A 24,111-nucleotide genomic window follows, 5' to 3' on the forward strand; every position below is an offset into this window, starting at 1 on the left:
TTTAAATATAAATATTATATTTGATCACTAAGGTTTGAGAAAGATGTGGCTCTTAAGTAAAAATATCAGTGGTATAAGTCGATGACTTATACCTGAAAGACATGTGTTAAATATCTATATAGACTAGTGTATTTAGGAGATGAGAATTAGTGATTATTAAATAATTAAATTCCGATCGATCATTACAGGTTGGGTGTTCTTAATCTTACGGATGAATATCGAACTCATTTAGGTTTTAAAGCCATATCTTTTCAATCAACATCACATATAAAAAATCAGAAGCCTGTGAAATGTTCCCATTTCGACCCTGTCTTGTCTTCGTCGGCACTCGATTCAGCGGTTTACGATCGCTGATCTTTGCTCCCGACAGATTACTACCGTCGTCGTGTCGGCAAAAAATTATAAACAATTCCTTGACTAACCTATACAACACCACATCCACAAATAATTAACAGACATTTAAACATAACTTCTTCACGCACCCACCTTCCCCTTGAACTTCAGCATAACCAGCAACTTTCACAAGTCGCAAAATATAATACATAAATTTCTAATATATTATACCAATCTCAAATCGTGTCACTCAATGATTTTTTTATAAATGATACCATCATATCAATTAATAAATATTTACTTTAATTGGATATATTATACATTATTTAAGTTATGTTTTTAATGAAGTTTAATCTGCTAATTTAGGTTGAGCTGTCCAGTTTGAGAGTAAATTCTTAAGTTTGTGTGGTTAAATTTAAATTCTCTATTGGCTCCGAAATGAGATGAGTGAAGTGGCAATAAACTTGGTTACTGCAAAACGATTTCTACACCAGTGTCTGGTGCAAATCGACAACTTAATGGCGTAGTGTATTAATTTTAATCATTATTATCTCGAATCATAAACGCTGTATAGACAAGACATGACAAAATTCTTGAATAAATATATACATGCATAACTTTAATGTGGAAAGATTAAAATATAAATCATAACTGATAATTTTGCCATAAAAATAACATAACTTGATTTAATTATATATCATTGCTTGTGTTCTTTTTACTTATGAAAATTAGAGACACGTAATTTAAGTAATTTTATATATATATACAATTCAATATAGATGCTAAAATCGTAAAATATGTAAATGGATAAAAAATTGTGAATTTTAGAGAATTTTTTAGACATGTTTCTCTTTGATAATTTTTTTAAGAGTATAAAAAATTTTAATTGAAATAACGTTTTTTATAATTCGGCTTATTAAAAATGTCTAAACTGTTTTCAAAACATCTTTTAAAGCTCACTTTCGCATGCAAAAATTGTGGAAAAAAAAGCAAAAAATAAAATTGCCGATTCACTGTAATATGATTTTATATAAACTCATATCTCTTTACGTAATTATTTTTTATATGCATTGTATATATTTTTTATATATTACTTATTATATTATTATAATATATTATATATTATGCTCAATAATGATCTTAGTTTGGACCTCTATAATAAACCATTTAATATTTTTTTCTCTTTAAAAATAAATAATTTATATATATTAATGCTTTAAGAAAAATTTTAGCCGTTTTATATTTAATTTGATATTTTTTATAATTCAAGCTCTAAATGCATTGATAAATTATTAATATATATTAGCAAAATTCACAGTAAAAATACGATTAAAATAATTGATAAAATCGCCTTTATCTATAAATAAAATCTGTAATCAACGTTTAATTTTGGTAATCTCACAATAATATTTTTAAAATGAATATACAAAATAGTATTTATATTTTTTTACCAAAACACTGCTTTTTCTGAAGTTTATCCCAATTTCATATCGCAAATTAAATTCAGTACCCATAAAACTGCGAAGAAACGAAATATTCTCGCGGAGATATAAACGCGCAGGGTAGACGCAAACCTGACTATTTCTATCGCCATTATTTACTATTTTATTTTATATATTATATATACATATACAACTTAAAGTAAATTAAACGCATTAACATAAAGCCTAGGAATGATATACGGTTCGGCCAGAAGTGCGTATTATTTACACGTAAAGCGAGGGGGACCGTAAATCAAAATTGTCCGCAGGTGACAGTGGTCACTGATGAGGTCACCTCCTACCTTTGAGATAATGAATTATTGGGACAGGTGCCACGTGAGCGAAGATGATCAGCTATTTGCAAAATATATTATATAGTAATTATATTGAATTGATAACATTAAATCATTAAATGTATTTTAAGAATATAGTATTGATTCTATGATTTTAAAATTTCATTAAATGTTTTTAAATAGTAGGTGTTTTAATTAATATATTTTAAATCAATTTAAATCTGATATGTCACCTTATTCCTTCAAAATAATTAATTATGAAGACAGGTGCCACGTGAGCCTGGATGATGAATTATTCGCGAAAAAAATTTGAAAAGTGTGCGCTCGTATTTTTTTATCCTACAGAAGGCACTGTCGGACCTTAATGACTTTTTCCTGTAAAATTTCTTTATAACGGTCCGACGCTAATGCTTAGATCGTTTGCGGTAATTTTTCATCCCAAATTATCGGCATAATTAGCGACGGTCGATTAAATAAAAACTTTTTTTTCGGATAAGTTGTGCAAGAGGAGAAAATGTGAGTAAAAAGTTACTAAAGCTAAAATTAATTACTTCATTGAAATTTTTTTTTCTGCACGATAAAGCAATCATTAAATTAAAATAATGACTTTTTGCAATTATATGATTAAAAAATGTTTATGTCATTAAATTATTTTTGGGATATGATATTTTTAAAGTCAGTTCTTAGACTTTTTAATCTATATTAAATTAAATTTTTTTATACTAAAGCTAAAATTTTTTAGAATGCATATAAATTGTAAATGTTTCGTTGAAGTCAGCCCAATTACAACAAGATAAATACAATTAACAACTAGCAAGTAGTGAGACATCAGCTTATAAGCAATATGTGTCACTATGCATCAGATTCTATTATATTTTAATTATTCATCACAGTATTCATTTGTAAAATTTAGGGCAATCTAATCTGTAATGATTGATCGCAGTTATAATTATAAAATAATTACTAATTCCGAAATTGAAAAATACTTGGGTTCATGTGAGATATGAACACAGGTCTTTCATGTATTAGTCACCAACTTATACCAATGTTTGATTTAAATCTTTGTTTTGTTTTATATATTTGAGATTGTCAATCTAAGGTTATAATAATATTATTTATATTTAAAAAAATATAAATAAATACTCATAAATATTTGTTTTTATACAAAAATAAATTTATAATACAGAATAGTTTCTGATAATATATTGACCATATAATAGCAAGTCCGACGCACACGATCACTAAACTCTGACCTGAGCAATATATAAATTAATTAGTACCATAAAAGCTAATGTATTTTGTAGTGGATACCATATAACTTACACTGATATAAAAAAATCGAATTTCAATCAAACCTGTGAAATTCTATATACGTATGTTCAAAATGTTATTTATTGCACATTAAATTTTTTTGTCGCAAGGTGTTCGAGCGTGTTTGTTTATATAATTTAACCCTTTTGATTTAATCTTTAGATAACTATCTAACCAACGAACGGTTAAATTGTAACGAGTACTTTGTCCTTGTGTTTCCTGTCGTCGACAAATTTTTCGGCAGCAAAAAAGTGGATTTGTCAAAGCTAAATTAATTATGTACATTTATAACTTCCTGTACATTAATGGAAAACTATGACATATCAATTTAATCAGTTTATCATAGTCAAATAAAATAAATTATTATATATGTATATATTTGACGTTAGAAATTATATCGTAGAATAATAGTATTGTAATTGTTTTATACAAAATACATAAACAAATATTTTCAGTAGCAATACAAATATTTTATATCGCGTATTTTTCTACCAGCAGCTTAAATATTCTTTTGTTATAAAAACTTTATAATAGGGATCTGTATTTGTATTGGAAATCATCATCATCCTTATCACGCGTTGATTGTCTGGCAGCCTGAGAGAGTATGCGATTTGCGTCGCGTCGCTTGGCACTCCATCTTGCAGCTATTGAGACTGTCTCATATTTGCTTCTGCTGCTGTCACAAAAATGAATATATTTTTTTTAAATAAGAATTAAATAAAAATATTTTTTAATACTCTTGGCAGATTTTGATGCACTAATAACATACAAATAGGCTTAGTGTTTACATTAAGAACAATATATTATTGTTTTTTGTGTAAAAAGAGATTGGTAAAATGGATTACACTGTAATTGAAAATACATATTAAAATCTATATACGGCTTTTAATATTTTTAGTCGGACGATGCGGCACAAAAGATCCAAAATATATATTCCTGTTTTAGGCATAAGTTTCTATATTTTATCCAAACATAGAGCTCTTTTTTTTAAAGTCGTTGAATATTAAAAAAATTAGAATGAGTCAGGCATATTTATCTAATAGCATTCCTGGTTTTCCAAGTGTGATTACTTCAGAATTTTTTCACTGTTTTGATACAAATTATATTTTAAAAGTCACGTTGAATAAGCTAATATTTTTTTAAGAACATTATTGCTATGTGTCATATTTATTTTTTATGATTAAATTTGTCGTCTGATTCAATTTAAATTTATCAGATCTCTCTCGATACATCCTGCTAATTTCATATCATCCAAAATGTCCCATAAAAAGGGTTGCTCACAGGTGTACCGTGAATTCTTGGCTCGTGGCCCTCGCAATAATTGCATCCCCCTAATCACAGAAATTACTATATTCAAAAGCGCATTTGCGCAAAAAGGTATCCCCTTATAAAAGCAGCCGGCTCGCATTGTTAGACGGACCCAAAAACGATATCACATTATTAACGAGACTGCTCAATTAGATTGCAATAAAAATTGCACTCTCTACATCCCTTTAAAATCAAGCTTTGTGAATTGCTCGAATTGCAAAAGCTGAAGACTTCATTACTGCAAAAATAATTGATGTCGTTACCAGGCAATGATACGTACGTGAGATATTCAATTAGAGTTGTGTGGAATTGTAATTGAGAAGAAATTCCCTTGTCATATAAAAAAATTGTACAATGAAAGTATTATTTATTTTGCAAGTAACGAAACACATTTCTTGACATTGTTTATTAGTTTATAATTTATCAATAACAATACCTATTATATACGTATGTTATAACTTCATTGTATAAAAGAGAATATATAAAAGCACGTCATTCACAAAATTAACGTTGTATTAAAATTACTAGACAAACCAGAGATAAATAAAATGGATGTTGCAGTTCTTAAATAAATATTACTGAAATGATTTTAAACATCATTAGCAACTCTTAAAATATTAATCCGCTCCCCCTGAATTCCGCGGTCCTCTTCACAAACTTTTTACTCACATATCTTCCAAATTTTTATTAATATAACGACCCGAGACATAATTATTATTGCGGACATTGTCGCGTGCCGTTCTGACCCAAAAATAATCCGACCACTGTGTCAGGACGTCTAAGGAATGTCCTTGGACATAATACCTTATGTATTTTGTCTCTTATTAATAAGCAATGACGAGGAAATTTATCAGTGCATTTAAAAATACCCCCATATGTTAACTGCTATCTCAAAAACGAAAAGAGATATATGCATTATTACATAGACTCTTCGGTTCGTTTTATGTTGTTGTTTTTTATTTTCACCCAACACAAGAAGCTAATTGATAACTAATTTCGGAGGAGAGCCGAGAGGCTGATGGTATTCGTTTATTGCCTGGAGGAATTCGGTCGATAATTAAGCGTCGATTTACGACGTTCAAGCGCATAAAAGATCTTGTAATAATATTTAATTATAACGGAGTTAAAGTTTGAGAATTATTGACGTTAATTTTTTAGGTAAATCTAGTGAAAAATATTAATCAGTAAAAATTTAATTATTAAAAACAACAACATATACACATAAAAAAATTTAAAAAACACACTAATAAAAATGAAAACGTTTTTTAACATAATAAATAAATTTACGAGACTTATAATTTGAGAACTACTTGATGAGTAACGCTTAAAAAAATGTATTTAATTTGGTTTGGGTTCCAAGGTTATATAATATATATTTTTAGTGTTCAATATATAATTTTAATAGTCCATGCTGACTTATTTGTATACATAAACTTATTTGTGTGTTAGTTAAAAATGAATCTGTCGGTATATGAAAACGAGTACGGCCAGGGGAATCATGTATGGAGGTGTGAATTTGTATAATAATAATATCAGTAAAAATAAAACTGTAACGGGTTTCCTAAATGGAATAAAAAACATGCATTAAAAAATAAATTATAATATTCAGTATTCTTTTTATTTTCTGTTTATGTTATATATTATTTAAAATTTGTTTATTATAAAAATAATATTATTTATTTATTTTTTATTTTTATTACATTGTTTATTTTTTATTTTCTATTTATGTTATATATTATATGTATGTTTAGTGTAAAAAATTTTAGTTCAAAAATATGAATATTTATATTAAATTAAATAAATTAATATTTAGCCTTAAGTGTGATATGTATATTTATTAACTAATATACATTTTTACTAATTTTAATAAACAATTTATGCAAGTTTTCTAAAAATAAAAACATTATCGTATTTTAAATATATATAAATAACATAAGTATAGCTTGAGAGTAAATAAATCATATAAGATTATTTATCGATAAGTACTTGGTAGTTAATATTTGTATTACATTAAACTGTGAATCTAAATTTTAGGTAAATAAAATTAAAATACTCATCAAATTTTAAAATTTGTATAAAACTTCTTTACAAATATATACAGATAAATAAAATATGTACTTTAAGCAAGTTATATTTGTTAATATAAATGTTTTAATTATATAAAGTATTAATTACTAAATTCACTAGCCTTAATAATAAGCTACTTACAAAAAAGAGAATATATGTAGAGATAAATAATATAATATAATTTAATTTTTAAATTTAATAGAACAAACATATTTAGTGTTATTATTTACATACATATGTAGTCTTGTAAATTCGTATGTATATGTATCTATTATTTTTTTGCTAATAATATTTTATTTAGTAGCTTTTAATCTACTAAATGAATAAATATATTCAAGCTATAAGTATAGTATTTGCTATACTTGAATATAAAATTAAATATTAAAGCAATCTATAAAATATATAGTAAAAAAAATAATATGAAAATTTATTTTTCTATTCAATCTAAAGTTTATATTATGCAACTAAGTTTAAAACAATTTTACTACATTTCTACATAAACAGTAAAAAGTCCATTTTTAATTAATGTCACATGTAATATTTATACAATTAATGAAATATTTAATTAATTTATTTTAAGCAAAAAAACATTAAACATGTATAATGTTTCTATTTTTAATATAAACTACATGTTATTGCTCAAAATATATTTTAAACAGTACTTAAATGCAAATTTAATAAGCAAAACTAATTATTATTCATAAAAAACTTACACCTGAACCAATATTTATTTATTGTTGTTAAAAATATGAGGAGACTTTTAATTAAAAAAGTTTGTTATTATATTGTAGAGCAATTCTTATTTTGCTTAAGTAGTAATACAATATATTATTTATACTTATAAAGTCATATTGGTTGTTAAAAATGCACGAATCGATATTTCTCGTGACGTTTTAACCCATACAATTTTTGTTGTACATAGTAGCCCAAAAAATAATGAAAAAAATACTACAACTTGTGATATGCTTTCTTCATATATATTTTTAAACATTGTTAATTACCATTTCCCTTTAAATATATTTTAAAATAAATATAAAACATACAACATTCTTATCCGCATTTCAAAAATTAGCAGACTCAACCAATTCGACTTTAAAAACCCAACCGACCTAATTTTAACGAGCAAAAAGGCGCTAATCAGTCATGTTATTTTCGCTCGGCTGACCATCAAGATATTTGCGTGTGTATACACACTACACAATAATGTTGTAACAACTCGAAAATACAAAACGCACCTTGCCTCATTCATACATCATCCCAGACCATTTTTTTTGTAGCCGAAAGGGGATCAAAATCCAAAAATTGAAATCAGCATATTTCTTCATGGCGATACCATCGAAAAGCTCCCCCATTTTCTTTGCCATAAAATTTAACACCACACATTCCCCAACGCTGAACCGATAAAAGGGGCTCGTTAAAATTTTCACTCTGCGATTCGGTGATGTGTTCACGTAAGCGCCCCGGGCTACTTTACCCTAAAATTTGCATCGAAATTGCGCGGAATGTACGAAATTTCGTGTGGAAATCTAATTCAATTTACGACACTCGATATATTTATGATTATTACTCTCTTTAGAAAAGGTCAGCGTTTTTCAAACCAGCATTGACAAATCAATAGCACCTCTTTATAAGACAATACCTCACATCAGATGATCGGAAATTGACAGGTGTGACATCTGTCAAATCCAAGTGAATAAAATTTTATTTCTTATTTTTTACTTATGATCAAATAATAATACATTATTAAGTAGGACGTCAAATTTTCTTGATACCAGCCTCCAATTGTATGTCATCAACTTCATGTATTAATAATAAATCACCGGAATGAAACTTGTTAAACCAAAAAAGACACGTTCGATTTTTTCGTACCTTCTTAGTCCCTGTAGTCACACTACTTCCTTTTTTTAATTCATATACCATGCAATTCAATACATATTATGTTTAATTAAGGGTTGTTACATGACCAAAGACAAAACTAAACTTAAAGTTAAGTATAAAATATAATTTTTATAGATTGTTTTTAAGCAGAAATATTTTTTATTTTATTAAAAGGAGACAAGGAATTGATTAATTATGTATGTCATTTGCGGGTTTATCTCGTTCTAATCTTTACTGTGTATTTTTAGAGTTATTAACTTTAATTCAAAAGACCAATTATAATTATAGCACTTAATCGTGTATCGCTTAGGAAATCGATGTTGTAAAATATTATGTCTTTTAAGGGCATTCTAATTATAACTCTATGAAACAGTGGTTTTAGTATTTTAACGGTAATACAATTAAATATAATACATAACATATAAATTAAAGTTAAAAAGGTAGTAAAACACTATAATTTTTTTAACTGCTATTTTTTTAATATTACGTGTTTACCTGAAAGGCGTTTCAACTAGGTAAATTTGTATCAAATGAGCAAGGCAATCAGACAATATGAATACCTACAACTTAGTAGTAACCACGGTGACATTTATAATAATAACTTTAAGTTATTATATGTAATACTTTATAAGCAAAATATGTCAGTGCAGCTGGGATCGGTTTTTAACCATTTGAAGAGTATCGCCGTACATGTACGGTGCTTGATCTTTCACTGTATTTGGTGACCTCAGATAGTTATATATTAAAATATTAGAAAAATAATAAATAAAAAACATTATAATTAAATAATATTTTTTTATTTGAGCTGCCCAGGGCGATCCTTAAAATTGCCCCCCCCCCTCTATTTTTTTGTAGGGTCATAAAATCAGCGTTTCTTACAATAATTAATTGGTTATTGTTAAGCTCTTGTTATTCGTAGATATATTTATTTTAGTGACCGCACTAGACGATAATATTAAATAAATATATTATTGGAATTTCAGGTCAAGCAGGGGTCAACCAACTAGGCGGTGTCTTTGTCAACGGGAGACCCCTACCGGACTGCGTCCGCAGAAGAATTGTAGAACTAGCGTGCATGGGAGTCAGACCCTGCGACATATCCAGACAGCTGCTCGTCTCCCACGGATGTGTTTCCAAGATCCTCACACGCTACTATGAAACCGGCTCCATTAGACCGGGATCGATAGGCGGCAGCAAAACGAAGGTGAGAAGACCACCCCCAAACCACCCACTGTCCCTATCCACCGCACGATGATGATATTCCAAACATTGTTGACGTGACGTGACGACACGTTTATAATTGGTCACGTCACCGTTAATTATGGGCCGCGAACGAAAAATGCGATTAATATCAGAATTACATGATGTTGTCGCTCATGTTTTTCGAAATTAAATATACACAAAACGATACATAGAATACATATAGTCATTCTAGAAAAATATTGTTACAAAAGAAAATTTATATAGATTTTCTGTAAAGGAAAAATGTGAACAAACGACTCTTAGGCATTTTTGATCGATTCATTGTTACCATTTACGTAGTTTGGGATAATCCCGGTTAACTTGGGACTGTCCCGAGTTAAACGGGATTGTACTGTTTTAACGATATGTTCCAAAATTTCAACAGATTTTTTATATTGTTCTGGTCATAATAATTATTTTGTAGTTGTTTTAACGACCGATTGTAAAATGTTGACTTAAGTTTCTTGAATAATGCCATGCCAATGATGAAAGAAGATAAGGATCTGGCACTATTTTTAAAATAAATAGAGTACGCTCGGGATAAGGATTCCGGTTTGTTATTGTGTGCGTGAACTGTGTGGCTCAAAACAATTTCGCTCAGAATATTTATTTTTTTTATTTTAAAAGAAAATATATGTTTATTTAACATACATACATTTGAGCTAAGTTGGAAATTTCAACGGACAATTAAAAATATATTATATAATCGAAGAAACCAGACATTGATGCCATTAATTAAATATTTGCAAAATTCAAAATCTTTCACTAGTAAAAAAAATAATGAAGTCTTTAGCTATTCTTCAAAAGCAAAAAGATATAAAACGGGGAAAGAAATTATTCGCAGATTGTTTAATGGCTCGACGACTCTATTAAATCATTAAAATCCATTGAATAAATTATAAAATTATCATTGGCGCAACGATAAGAATAATAACTTTTTTAAGCCTTACAGAGAATAGTGTAAAAAAAACAACAACGAACTGATTAATGGAAAAATAATTAAAATATTTTAATCCACGGGTAAGAGAACAAATAACTTACAGCCTTGATATCAATTAACCCAGATATGCCCAAGAAATTTTGTTCTCTTAAAATTTCATTTATAAATAAAAAACAGTGGCACGAGTTTAGTGACCTACCCATGGGATAGTGGGCATATCTGGGTTAAACCAATATCAACACAAAATTATTTAAAATAAATCACTACAGAAGAACGAACTTCTGTGCCACACTGCACTTTAATGACGAATACCAGCGTTGACGAATCAGCGACTGTCCTTAAAAGAGAAAGCGAGACAACGAAGTACACGCTACATCGCTTCTCCCTCTCATATACATGTACACGCACACAATAACAAACCGGCATCCTTATCCCGAGCGTACTAACATAGCTATGTATATCGGATTTATTTTTTGCGAATACATTTATCATGTAAGGTATTTTTCTGCGACAAAATTTTACATCGTGACTATTCCGCCATAACTAAGCTGGCAGTATGCTACTACTGTTGTCGTAATAAATTTTATTCATCTCAAAAAAAATATACAGTGACAATGTGAACCATTTTTACCATATGATGTAATAAATCATATAGGAGGAAAATTCCTGGAAAGTCGATTCAAAGGCGAATTTAAAATTATTTATATGAATATGCTGATTGCTATTTCTTCTTTGTTTTTTTTTGTTATGTAATTTGATTGCCAAATTAAAGTAGTAATATACTTATATCACTCATAACTATATTGTATTATTTTTCTCTACAAAGTTATTTTATTGTTTAATAATTTGTAATCCAACTGACAAATTTCAGTAAATGTTTTTTTTTTTATATTTTAATTATATATTTTTTTTGTTCAATGATTTTTATTTTATTTTACCTTTTTTTGTTAAAGCGGCAATGCTCATTTCAATGTTTTTCGTCTGTGTCACATCCGGCTATAAAATAAATATTTCGGCCTATTTCGTACAAATTAAATAAAAAAATAATATATATATAATATCACAGTAACTGGTTGTTAAGTCCAACCATATAGTTGTGTTAGTTCTAGAGTCCGTGAGTTTTGAATTAAAAGCGGAAGGTGTGACGCTCATTGTAGTAAAGCTTAAAAATATTTTTTCAAATATTTATACTTTTAGTAGCGTTATGATGTTTTTTATAAGTAGTTTCAATGGTTTTAGTACTCAAAATTTAAATGTATTTTTTAAGCATAAGTTTCTTAAAACATACTGATCTTTCAGTTCTACTGCTCTTTAAAATAATTAGATTTTAGCGAACTTTTATAACGGTCAAGCATCACCGGCGCAAATTATCACATCGAGCTCGAACTACTTAACGGCCATAATTTCGAATGAGTGCTCACACATTTATGAGACACTCCGTAGTGAAGAATATTACGCATAAATATATGGTTATAATATAGCATGTTTCATAATGAGATACGTTAAGCATGTAGCCTTTTACGAAATCACCGAACAAGAATATGGTGAAGAAAAAGAAGAGGAGGAACTCGTAATAAAGAGTTGAAAAGCGTCAGTTTGAAATTTCACACATGGGTGCGAAGATTTCATGGTGAAATAAGCAATATTCATTGCTATAGCTAGTTTCTCGTATTACCAACCGATAAGCTAAGTTAAGTATTAATGTTTAATTGAATTAAAATTATCGAAATTTTAGAATTGGAATAAATGGTTCTTGTAATGACTATACTATTAATTTTATTTTAAATTCATGGTTTCGCTATTTGCCATGGAATAAAGCTTATTTGTGTCACTGCTTTTATTATTGTTTATATATATATATCTATAATATTTATTGCTTAGGTTTATAATAAGTTTGATAACCCTGTCTTATATTCAAAATAGCACCTGGTTGTAAGGTTTTTAATTGGAAATAATCTCAAGCTTTGGACACGGTAATATGTCTGCTAGCTAACTTTATATAGACATATCAATACGGCTGGAGGTTTATGACCGCTTTTCACCAATAATGACCACCATAATAAATCTCTAAATGCGCTCAATAGGGGAAAGCTTTATGATACAACTGTTAAAATATGTATAAAATCACACTTGTCCGAACATATCAGAAATACATGGTGAATAATTTCATATTATAAATACACTTATTCCAATAAATACTTCCTTATGAAGAGCTTTAACAAAAATATACCTAAAATGATTCACTTTTGATATTACTAAATCAACATTGATTACCAATGTATTTTTGGAGTATTTTGCTATCAAAATTCGTCATCTATTTATCATTATTTATACCCATCGTTTGATCGAAACGATGACTAGAGCCTCTGTAACCCCTCATCAAAAGCAAACCGAATAAACGTATAAAACAATGTTTATTATTATAACATGAGTTCAACACTGTTGTAAATTATAATGCGTCGTGAAATGCACGTTCGATATATGGAAAAATTGTGTAATAAACACAATATATTATTATGACACGCTGGATAACTTGCGATAAAATGTATTAGTCATGAGTGTAACCCGCGAGGAAAGATTCAAAGTATAACAAAAAAAAAAATACTTTATGCGAGACTTATATTTTATATAGAGTTGATAAATATAAATTATTAATGTTATATTTTTTTTCAACAAAATAATGATGGCATAGTAATATTTTTATGGAATATGGCGAGGGTGTCCATAATTAATGAAGAGCCCCGTGCAGAACAGCGTGCGATCTTTGACCCGATAAAAACACGGTAAACAATGTTTACCCTAATGACTGAATGGACAATTTCCGATGCGACCCCTTATCTACAAACGGATCTGTGCACTTTTTATCGTAACATTTTTTATACATGTATGTAAATCTATAATTCACATATGCGTTTTTAATTTTTTTTTTGCAAAAATAATTTTTATCATATTTTATTTAAACATATGTGATCATACATGTACCGATTAAAAAAAATACTTTAGATAGTTACAACAAGGTACTGCGGCGACCACACATATAGGCACATTTAAAAGACCGTGACCAAAAACGTTCATTCATTAACAATGAGACAAACATCATGGCACAAGAGGAATTTCTTTTGACCACACACAAAACGGTACGGACGCAATCCATCACCACAATGCAAACCCTTTCCGAAGAATTCAAAAATCTGGAGCCAAGCAAAAAACTCGCTTTCGAAAATACACATCCGATTTCTCAAATTCTAAGAAGCCACTGCAGCGATTGGCTAGGAGATCGATGCACAATCGCAATTGTCCAGCTAGCATACACCCCCCTAAAGAATATAAGCCCAGACTCCAACGAGGAGAGGGCAGACGGTCCACGGCACTTGAGGCAGACGATCGGAAGCACCATACGAGACGACGCAGACGACCAGAAAGCCAAGATCTACCAGCAGCCATCCGGAGGAACCAGCTACGCGCCCTCACTGACAAATTTTAATATCACACCTGACATTCGCCGCACGCAGCCACAAGAACCCTGAGAATCATCTACCGGCATCACCACCTGCGCCACCTTCACCATTGAGAATCATTTACCGGCATCACTAAATATTTTATATTAGATTTAATAAGATGGTCATTAGTTTAATTAAATTCTCAGTTATTATACGATCAGTTAAGGTTTTTTTAGTTAAACATTCATTAATGAAATTAAATGCTAGTTTATTTTGAGTGAATGTTGATATTTTATCATAGAAATAATTAATTGTTTATAGCAAACTTACTGACTATGTAATAATAATGCATTTAATTTCCAAAATAACTGACCATTTTATTTGTTGCATTCAATTTTAAAATAGTTTTATATTAATCTATAAAAATGTAATTTTATATTAAAAGCTCTGAAACTCAATTACTTTTGCTGGAATTTGTTTTAAAAAAATGCAGATGTATGTATATCTAAAAAAAGTTTCTATAAATTATATTCTTTGTGACAGAAAATTTTCTATCTAAAAAATGATATGCATTAGCAATAAATATGTTAATTTATGAATTAAAGCAAAAAATATATATCAAATATTAAATAAAATTTTATTTTCAGTAATAAATATTAAATCAATCTCCAGATATTCATAAGAAAGTATATATTTTTTTGAGAGTGCAATTATTTATGAATACTGCAAAATAAAATTTAGAAATAAATAATAGCTATATTGACCCTAGACTATCCTCATCATTTTATTATAATAATAGTCTAGACTCTAGGGTCTAATCAAACAATACTAACAACATTATTACAAGGCATAGATTTGTGCCGATATATATTTTTAACACCTAAAATTCCGACATCAAAAACCTACAACTAATTAACCCTTTTAGCATATAATTTAAATGTTTTTCTATACTTTCATTGACATGCGTGCACGTCAATGAGCGGTACATTTTATGAAAATTACGGTACAATAAAACAATATCGATGGGGGAGTAAAAATTAATTACACCATAAATTCTAAACTCTTCATCGGTAGCCGTGTTTGCCCGAGACGTACATATATATGTACATACGTGATGATAGTAATTTTGAGGTCACATGCGCACGATATTTATATTAGAAGTGGTCACAAATTAACTCAATACTTTGTATATGTTGAAAAAATACTAAATGATTATGGTGTTTTTGTTGCTAAAATTTTTTAATAAGCTATTGAATGTTCAATTGCGCTGTAATCCTAAAAAATGGTTTTAAAACATTTTTTAACAGCGGAATATTTACTGTTAGTAGCATATGTATTTTATTTTTATACTTTAGATCATCATTATTGATTATTATACTAATTTATTAACAAAAAAGCACACATGTACCAGCAGTGTCCTAACTGCATCTTAATGGTACAAGACATAAATTAAGTTACTTTTTGATCATCAATACAACCATATTATATTATATAATCATGCATACATACATATAACTTTAATAAATATTTTTCTTGCCCTAATACAGGGCCAGCTGATGGACCACAGCCTTTTAAGATCAGTTAGAAGACTTCCCGGAACTTTGTCGTCAAAATTGCATCCGATTCAGGTTAGTTTAAGTTGATTAATTAAAAACAGCTCATTAAAAACGCGCGACCATAAAGTTCTGGGAATTTTAATGACGTATGCGAATATTATATAGCTTTTTAACTGGCTATTAACTTTAACATATAAAACTATGATTTTAATATGTGAAAATTATGAGTATGCTTAATATATATTAAATATCCTGCTTCTTGTACTTAAGGATATGTAATAATATATACAGTTTTATAATTAAGAATTATATATTATTAATAATTAATAAGTTAATTATATAATTAAGAAATTCATGGAGTCATTTATTTGCTCCAAAGATAAAAAATGTTTATATGATATATCACTTATGTTAAAATATAATATGGTTAAAAAAAATCTAGAAGAAACTCTATGATACTTAAAAATTATTAAGGCATTTCATGTATATACTTAAATTTAGGTAAAATCCTATCATAGTCACTGATTCTAAAAATTATGTTTTTATATATTCTTGCGTAATATTTTTCAATTAAATTATGCCAGTATTTTTTAATTAATGGTATTAAAAAATTACTATGAAGTTTTTTAAAATTATTGTAGAAATGTATAATATATATTTGCCTTCCGCTAAGACTCCTTTTTTGTACTGAGTACTGACCATCATTTTTTTGCAGGATCATAAAATCAGCATTTCTTAAAATAATAAATTGATTATTGTTAAGCTCTTGCTATTCGTAGATTTACATAAATTTGAGTTTATTCAGGGTTAAAAACCACACTAGGCGATTCCATCGCGAATATGCCGCCCTCAAGCAAGTGCCGCCCGGGGCGGCCCGCTCCCTCCGCCACACCAAAAGCTACGTCACTGCATAAAAAGAATGACAAAATATGCATAAAGAACTATGAACCAATCACCGTGTTGTCAGCTCCTGCTAAATTGTTTAAAATAATTATCCATAGATACGATCTTTTTCGGTAAATTTAGATGTACTAGCAGTCTGGGTTTCTCGCCCGTTCCACTACTACTAATCTTATATATTCCACCAAAATGGTGACAAAATCTCTTGTCTTCGACAAGGTTTGTCGTGGGTTATAATTAAAAAAATTGTCGGACCTCGGTTGCTTGGATGATTTAACTCGGTTATTCTAGAGTTATCTGAGCTATCATAGGCAGTTTGTAACCTATGATTGTCAAAAAGTATTTCTTATGCTCTTTACGTATCTCGGGTTCATCGACCAAACTGATTAAATGTAATATGTAAAATTGACACAAAAATTATTATAGAGTAATCTTAATATTGTGTCAGACTTTAGATGTTGTCACCATAAATGTGTAACACATTAATCAAATTAGCATTATATACACGCGTAATGCATTAATTATAAATCAATCAGTCACTAGAACTACAGGATCATACAGTCATATTATTCACGGAGCATCCGTACTCCCCCCACTGTTACATAACATACATATGTCCATCTGAGACACGACGCTAAAGGTAATTTATTATAAATACGACAGCTAGAAAATTAAGTAGTTTAAAATTGTTTAAATGCTTTCTATCTGTTACTGATTTAGATTTTTTATAGAAGCTAAGCTAAGCTTCCATCAACCTTTTGCCTATTAATGTCATGCGTTATTTTATCGATCTCATTTGTCATCAGATCAAACATATTTTGGCTAGAGCAACTTCCACTAAATATCTCGGAATCACTTTTGAGAGCAAGTGGAGATTCTCACTATATAAATATTAAATCCGTTAGTTATTCGTGTCTTTTATGATATTTTAGTTCATAGCATCTATAATTTAGAATCTCCAAAGAAACAAATACTTTATCAAAAAACTTTAGAAAAGGTTCTTTGCTTATTATTCGTTTTTAAATTCTAACGCCTTTCTCTTAGGAGTTTTCTTGCAGAAAGTTATATGTAGGTAATAATTTATTGTGCTGTCGACAATCAAACTATTCTCGAGAAATTCCAGTTTTGAGTTCCGGAACGTCTTGGAGAATCACGATCGCGTCCTCTTTTGATGATCGTTAGGGCTAGGACGTCGGCACTAACGCCATCTGACTCCTTAATATGCTGCCTGTTTAATGTCAGCTACGAGGAGCTCGTCCGGTTCGTATCATTTAATTTATTATTTCATCTTTTTTTCTTTCTTACAGTGTATTATTTTTTATGCATTGTATAGTTTTTTGGCAATTGTGACGCATTGGGGTTACCTGTCACTGTAATATTTATTTAACTTAAATTTTAGCTTTATTTTAAATTGGTTTAAATAAATTTGCATTACTGATGTTACTTTCTATTTTTTCTTGTTAAGCTGGTTTTTGGGCCGCAATGACAGCAAGACGTTTGACTTGAGCTTAGCAGTAAGCTTACGTATTGTAATAGATATCATCTATTCCCAGACTCCATCTTCACAATTGTACTTGTTAATAGTTACAATGACTTGTCATATTTATTTTATCAAATATTGTATCATTTTGTATCGAGAATAAAGTTTACAATTTTGTATTTTAACATTTTCACGCCTTAAGCCCCAAAGTGCCTACAATGAAATCGCTTCGTGGGAATCGGACAAGTGTGCCGTACTTATCGGAAAATTTTAATCTAAGTTTATCTGCCATCACCGTGTTATTATGCCAGGCGACACGATTCGATGAACATGCCACTTTGAAACGCGCCCATGCGCCATATACAACCTAAGCCCAAAAGGGTTTTTTTAAATACATATTTTATCCGCTATAATTTTTTCAGCAATATGCAAATCGCTCAAAATCGAGATCTTATCGCCTCCGGCTTTAATACGTTTTCAATAATTCAAACCAAAACTGTAGGTTATAGAGAAAAAATACGGTTTTACGATTTTGAGTCCCTTCGCCTTTCCGAAATTTATGCATTTCAGATGTTAATCTGCTGAATCGAGCCGAATATTTTTATTGAGGTCGCACAGTAAAAAGGTTACAATTTATACTGAATTATTGGCAATATATCACCGGCGCATTGTCAGTGTCTTTATCGCTTTGTGATGATCGGTAAAAGCGCACATATTCGTGCGGATTAATTTTTAATCAGGAACAGCAACAACATGGTTGTAATTGTAGCAATGCCCATGGCTAATTGATGGTGTAGGAACTTACACGTCAACCGTACATTTCCAATCGCGATTAACTCGCGTACACTTCAAACCAATCACGAACGCGAAAAATCAATTGAATTAGAATTTGCACAGCCCTGATCTTATGTTTATAGGTTAACAGTAAAATGACATTTTAAAACCTAGTATTGCCGAAATTACAACTGACCCGCGTAAACCCAAATCTCTTTCTCAATTATGAATAATGATGAAATGGATAGCTCTCGAACTGACTGTATTAAAAAAAATGGAGTATAGACTTTATTGAGTTTTTTATTTATTCATTTTTATAAAAAATTTTTTTTTTTAAATATCTATTTTTAATAGCCGCAATTTTTAAATAAGATGGTGGATCAGTCTTCTCAATTAATTTAGCCGAAATATTTACAAGATATATTCTTAGAATACGATTCATGACGTTATTATTTAAACTACGGAAGCTACATTGTTTTCTAAAAAAATGCTATTAGCTAGGATTTTTTATTTTTATAAATCGCCGCCATTTCAAAACTAAATTAGGACATATTAATTAGAATGAGCGCGAGCATATGTTCTTAATATATTTACGTTTATTCATTTATTTATCTAACAACTATCATACATTGCCTTAACCCTTTAAACGCCAGCGACTCATAAGTGGGTCACAAAAACGGGAGATGAAGACGGAACTATTTTTTACTGCGATTTAATTCACTGGGCATATCTGTTGTAATTATTTAATATTTATAGCAGGAATCTACTTTACCACTTCAATACGTCTGGTTATAATATTCCATATTTTTATTATAGGGTTTTGAATTTTCTCTATTTTTTTATTAATTACTTAACTCTTTGAGTAGTGGGTTAATTTATACACATTTGTTAATTTGTTATTGTACATCTGATAGTAAGTTAATTTTACGTATTGTTTTATACTTAATTATTTATTATTATTTTATGGTGCATTTATAGTAAATTATTTTTTAAAAATGTGATTCTCAATGGTTTTTTTGTATTAGTATATTTTATTTAATTATTAAACCACTCTTCTTTTAATACATTTTGGTAATTTATTTTACATATTGTTTATTTGCCTTTTCTGGATTTTTTATAGAAATCATTTATATTAAATCAAATTTAAAAAAATTATATAAATATAATGTTTTTTATTTATTATTTTTTAGTTATATATATATATATACAATATATTACTAAAGGGGTACCTTAAAACAGTGGAAGTTCGACCACCGTACATGTACGGCGATACTGCTCAAAGGGTTAACGCATGAAGTAAATAAATTTAAATAAAAAACTAAGAGAGTTCCTGAAGCGATACATTCCATTGCTTAATTAGACCATTATTTTGTAATCAGAATATATTATATACATACATACTATATAAACTAAAAATCCGGACGCAATAATAAATCTCCTCCCATCTTTTCCACACTACTGGACGTTCTTAAATATTTGGGACACTTGGCAACACTAATGGAGAGAATAGACACAGTTTGGTCAGTAGAAAGGAGTGAAAGCTTCTGATAATTCCGATCATAATAAAGCGGATATTTACAGTTGTGTTTGTGTCAATCAAACTATGGAACATCAAATTTTACATAAATGGTAGTATTTAATTTTCAGTCACCATTAAAATGTACTTTTTCCGTTGCTTTTAATTAAACATATAATGGCCTTTGCAATAAATCACTAACACGGCATGACATAGTTAACATTAATAGACCAATGCATAAGTGTGAACTTAAAATATATCCATAAGCACAAAATACCACACGGATTTAAAACCCTTTTTTAAGAAATGCAGACTATGGTGCCATAAAGCGGTAAGATTGATAGCGCCAATTAGGCTGTATATCAGAGGCAGTGCCGCTTGCGTATACCTAAGTATGTAAACTTTTTTGCCTCAAAGAAGAACCGATCGTTCCTCAATTTGTCACTCTGTTACACATAATTATTTACACGAGAACTAGTTTTATTTTTTACGACAATATGGAGTCGGATAGCCTTTTGATCGAGGCTATGGAATGAGATCATCGACTTAAAAACTGTCGGCATTTTTTTTTAAACCATTGACACGCTCAATTAAAACGTATTTATGTTATATTGAATTATTAATTAATAAATTTGTACTTTAAAGGGTAAATCTGCGCGTTTGCGTCAAGTTGGTAGCACTGATCGGATGACGTGAAAATTTTCATCCATGACAGTTCACAATTAAAATGCCGTAGCAAATTGTCGCCGAGTGCTGAAGTCAGGAAATGTATTGAGAAGATCGCAGAGATCTTATCTCTGGGCAATAAATTTGTCCATCGGTGTACTCCGATGCTTTCCCACGAATTGTGAAATTGATTCATAGTACTCAAGCGACTCAAAAGCAACCGAATATCTTAATCGGTAGTTTGATCTGAAGCAGCGGTGGCAAACCGCATTAAAAAATAGTTATTAATGTAACAATCTATATATGAAATTTAATTTATGATAATAATATTTAATATAGAAAAAAGTAGTGTAACTTTGAAATCGAACACTTTCTGGGGACGAAGAGGTATCATAGTAGTAATCACTTGAATGCAGATCAATAAACTTGTGAGTGACGTTCGAGCAGGAATGAAAATTTTTGGCGATTCGCGTTCTATACGATACGCTAGTTCTTAGCGTCACCGAGTATGGCTTTATGATCTGAAATTTCAGAGAAGCAAAGTACTCTTTGTTGTTGCATAGAATTCTCAGATATCCCTGCAAGCGGGAGTACGAGTCGTATCCATATGTGTAGCCTTTTTGCTAGGAGCGTTGAAAAACAATTCATTGTCTACGCAATGAAGTATGTTGCTAAAAAAAACACTGACCTTTGAGCGCCCCGACATTAGCGCGCCAGCATACTCAATAATAAAGACTGGACACCGACAATGCTTGCCACTTTCAACTGTGAATTCAGAGTGCCCTGGAGAATCGCGATCGCGTCCCTTATTCTTACCTTTTACGAAAGGTCAATTAAATATACTGTTATTTTGGCGCCTGATAATTTTTGTTTGTTTCCTTCAATTCAGACAAAAAATTATGAATCAGTTTATAATTATTTTATTAGACATCAACGTACAGGATGATCCAATTCGATTTTTCTATGCTGGCAGCACTGTAAGACCATGGACAGCGAAGAATTTGATGCTGATTTTTCAAAGAAAATCTTTCTCTCTATTGAGCTCATTTCCGTCTCTGGGTATAAGCAAAATTTCTACATATATGGCGAGAAAAATCTTCTTGTGATTTACGAGATACCATTATTACTGTTTGGTACGCATTGTAGTCGGGCGCCGTCATTGGGCCTTACTTGTTGGGATGTTTTGCTTAAAAAGTTTCTAACTTGCATTATTTCACGTTTTGGTGACGTTAACTGGCCGCCAAGATCATGTGTTTTAGCGCCGTTAAATTTTTTCATGAAGTTACGCTAAGAATCTCGTGTCTACACCGACAAACCCAAAACATTTGAGCACCTAAAAACCCACATCCGCCAAGTTATAACCGAGGTACCGCCAAAAATCTATGAAAAATCATTGAAAATTACATTGAAAGAATCGGTTGCCACAAAAGGTCCAGAGGCGGTCATTTAATTAATATTATTTTTCATAAGTAATAAAATACATAAAATGTATTTTTTTGATTATGAATAAAAAATTCTATGATATCCTTAAATTTGTGTGTTTTTAAAAAAAAGCTAGTCTTCAGCTATAATTGGGTTGGACATAGGGATTGCAATACCGTTAATAACACAATAAAGGATCAGCGTATAAAGTATTTTTAGAAGTACCTGAATGCAAGGAAGATTGCTTATTCTTTTAAACATAAAATATGCATTAACAGACACACGGATAATTAGTCATACATATCGGCAACACAAGTCGAAGTTATTGTCTCAACTTAAATTCATAAGTAAAAGTAAACTCTAGTTATTTGTATGATACTGAACTTGTGTCTTTGATTATTAATTAATGAAATTACACTCCACAATGTTTTTCAAATCATACAATTACAACATTTTATAAAATAATATTGTAAATGTAACTTCACGTCTTGTGAGTAATCTGTGGTCAATTGAGATGTATGAGGTGTTGGCCGCCACTGATGTGCTTATGCCTTATAGCCACCATTGCCGGTAATCTGTCAAATGTAAACAAAGATTAGCCGTAACGAATAAGTGAAATTCCTTTGCAGCAACTAGAGTAATTTGAACAAATTGAGTTGTCCCGGCTTATTACATGCGACGGACGTTGGGCAAAGGCGTTCGTGGTGGCGATAGCACTTTAGATAGGGTTACCAGATTTTTTATATCACTAAAGTTAAAAAAAAAACAATTTTATTAATAAACTAAGACTAAATAAAAGGCGATTTTTTTTAATACAAAAATATTATATGTATATTCACAAAATAAAAAAGAACATGAAATAATTCTTTCATCATTATTTTCAACATCTTCGTGGCTTCCTAAAAATATTTTTACTATTTATTTATAAACATATTTTTTGAACATAGCGTCCTTGCCAAAAGCGTTCTTTAACATTTGGTATTACTTCGCTGTACTTAAATCATGTTTTAACATAAAAATTACTGCGAATTCATAGCTGCATTGTATTTAAAATAAATAAATATTCAAGCGTGACAAAATGCGTTGTCAATATTTGACTGTAATACACAAACTGATATGACTTTTTGATATAACTATCACAGATAACAATAGGAATGTTAATAAAATGACATTTTCGTCGTTATTTTTTAATCACAACCCATTGAAAATATTAAGAATTCAAAATATTTATTTATTTTTAAATTTTCCGATGTAAATAAACATTAAACGATAATAAAGGTGGGCCTCTCAACATTTTGTTTCACTTGACGAATTCTACGAATTTCGGTCATAATATATACCTTCTTTAAACATTATATTTACAAATGTATTGTAAAGGCATATAAAACCATTTTTGTTGAGAAGTTGTTTCTCATTGTCTCGCATTTCGAAACAAATAAAGACGCATAAATGACCACGAATTTTGGAGCGGCACTCGTCACTCGGATATATTGACCCCTTCCCG

General features: G+C 29.7%; 1 protein-coding gene across 2 annotated transcripts in view; it reads left to right on the forward strand.

Annotated features, from left to right (window-relative positions):
• LOC148232794 (uncharacterized) overlaps nucleotides 1-24,111 on the forward strand; it is a 71,708-nt gene that overhangs the window by 40,473 nt on the left and 7,124 nt on the right. Inside the window, exons 3-4 of one of the 2 annotated variants that reach the window (XM_088189718.1) lie at nucleotides 9,655-9,875; nucleotides 15,841-15,921. In XM_088189718.1, coding sequence (XP_088045844.1) covers nucleotides 9,655-9,875; nucleotides 15,841-15,921 — 302 coding nt within the window. The remainder of the gene's footprint in view (nucleotides 1-9,654; nucleotides 9,876-15,840; nucleotides 15,922-24,111) is intronic. The other variant, XM_088189719.1, reaches the window with a different exon arrangement.

This window comes from Plectrocnemia conspersa, unplaced genomic scaffold (genome assembly GCF_051122295.1).
Source record: "Plectrocnemia conspersa isolate PC_06_02 unplaced genomic scaffold, ASM5112229v1 ptg000008l, whole genome shotgun sequence".
Classification (NCBI taxonomy): domain Eukaryota; kingdom Metazoa; phylum Arthropoda; class Insecta; order Trichoptera; family Polycentropodidae; genus Plectrocnemia; species Plectrocnemia conspersa.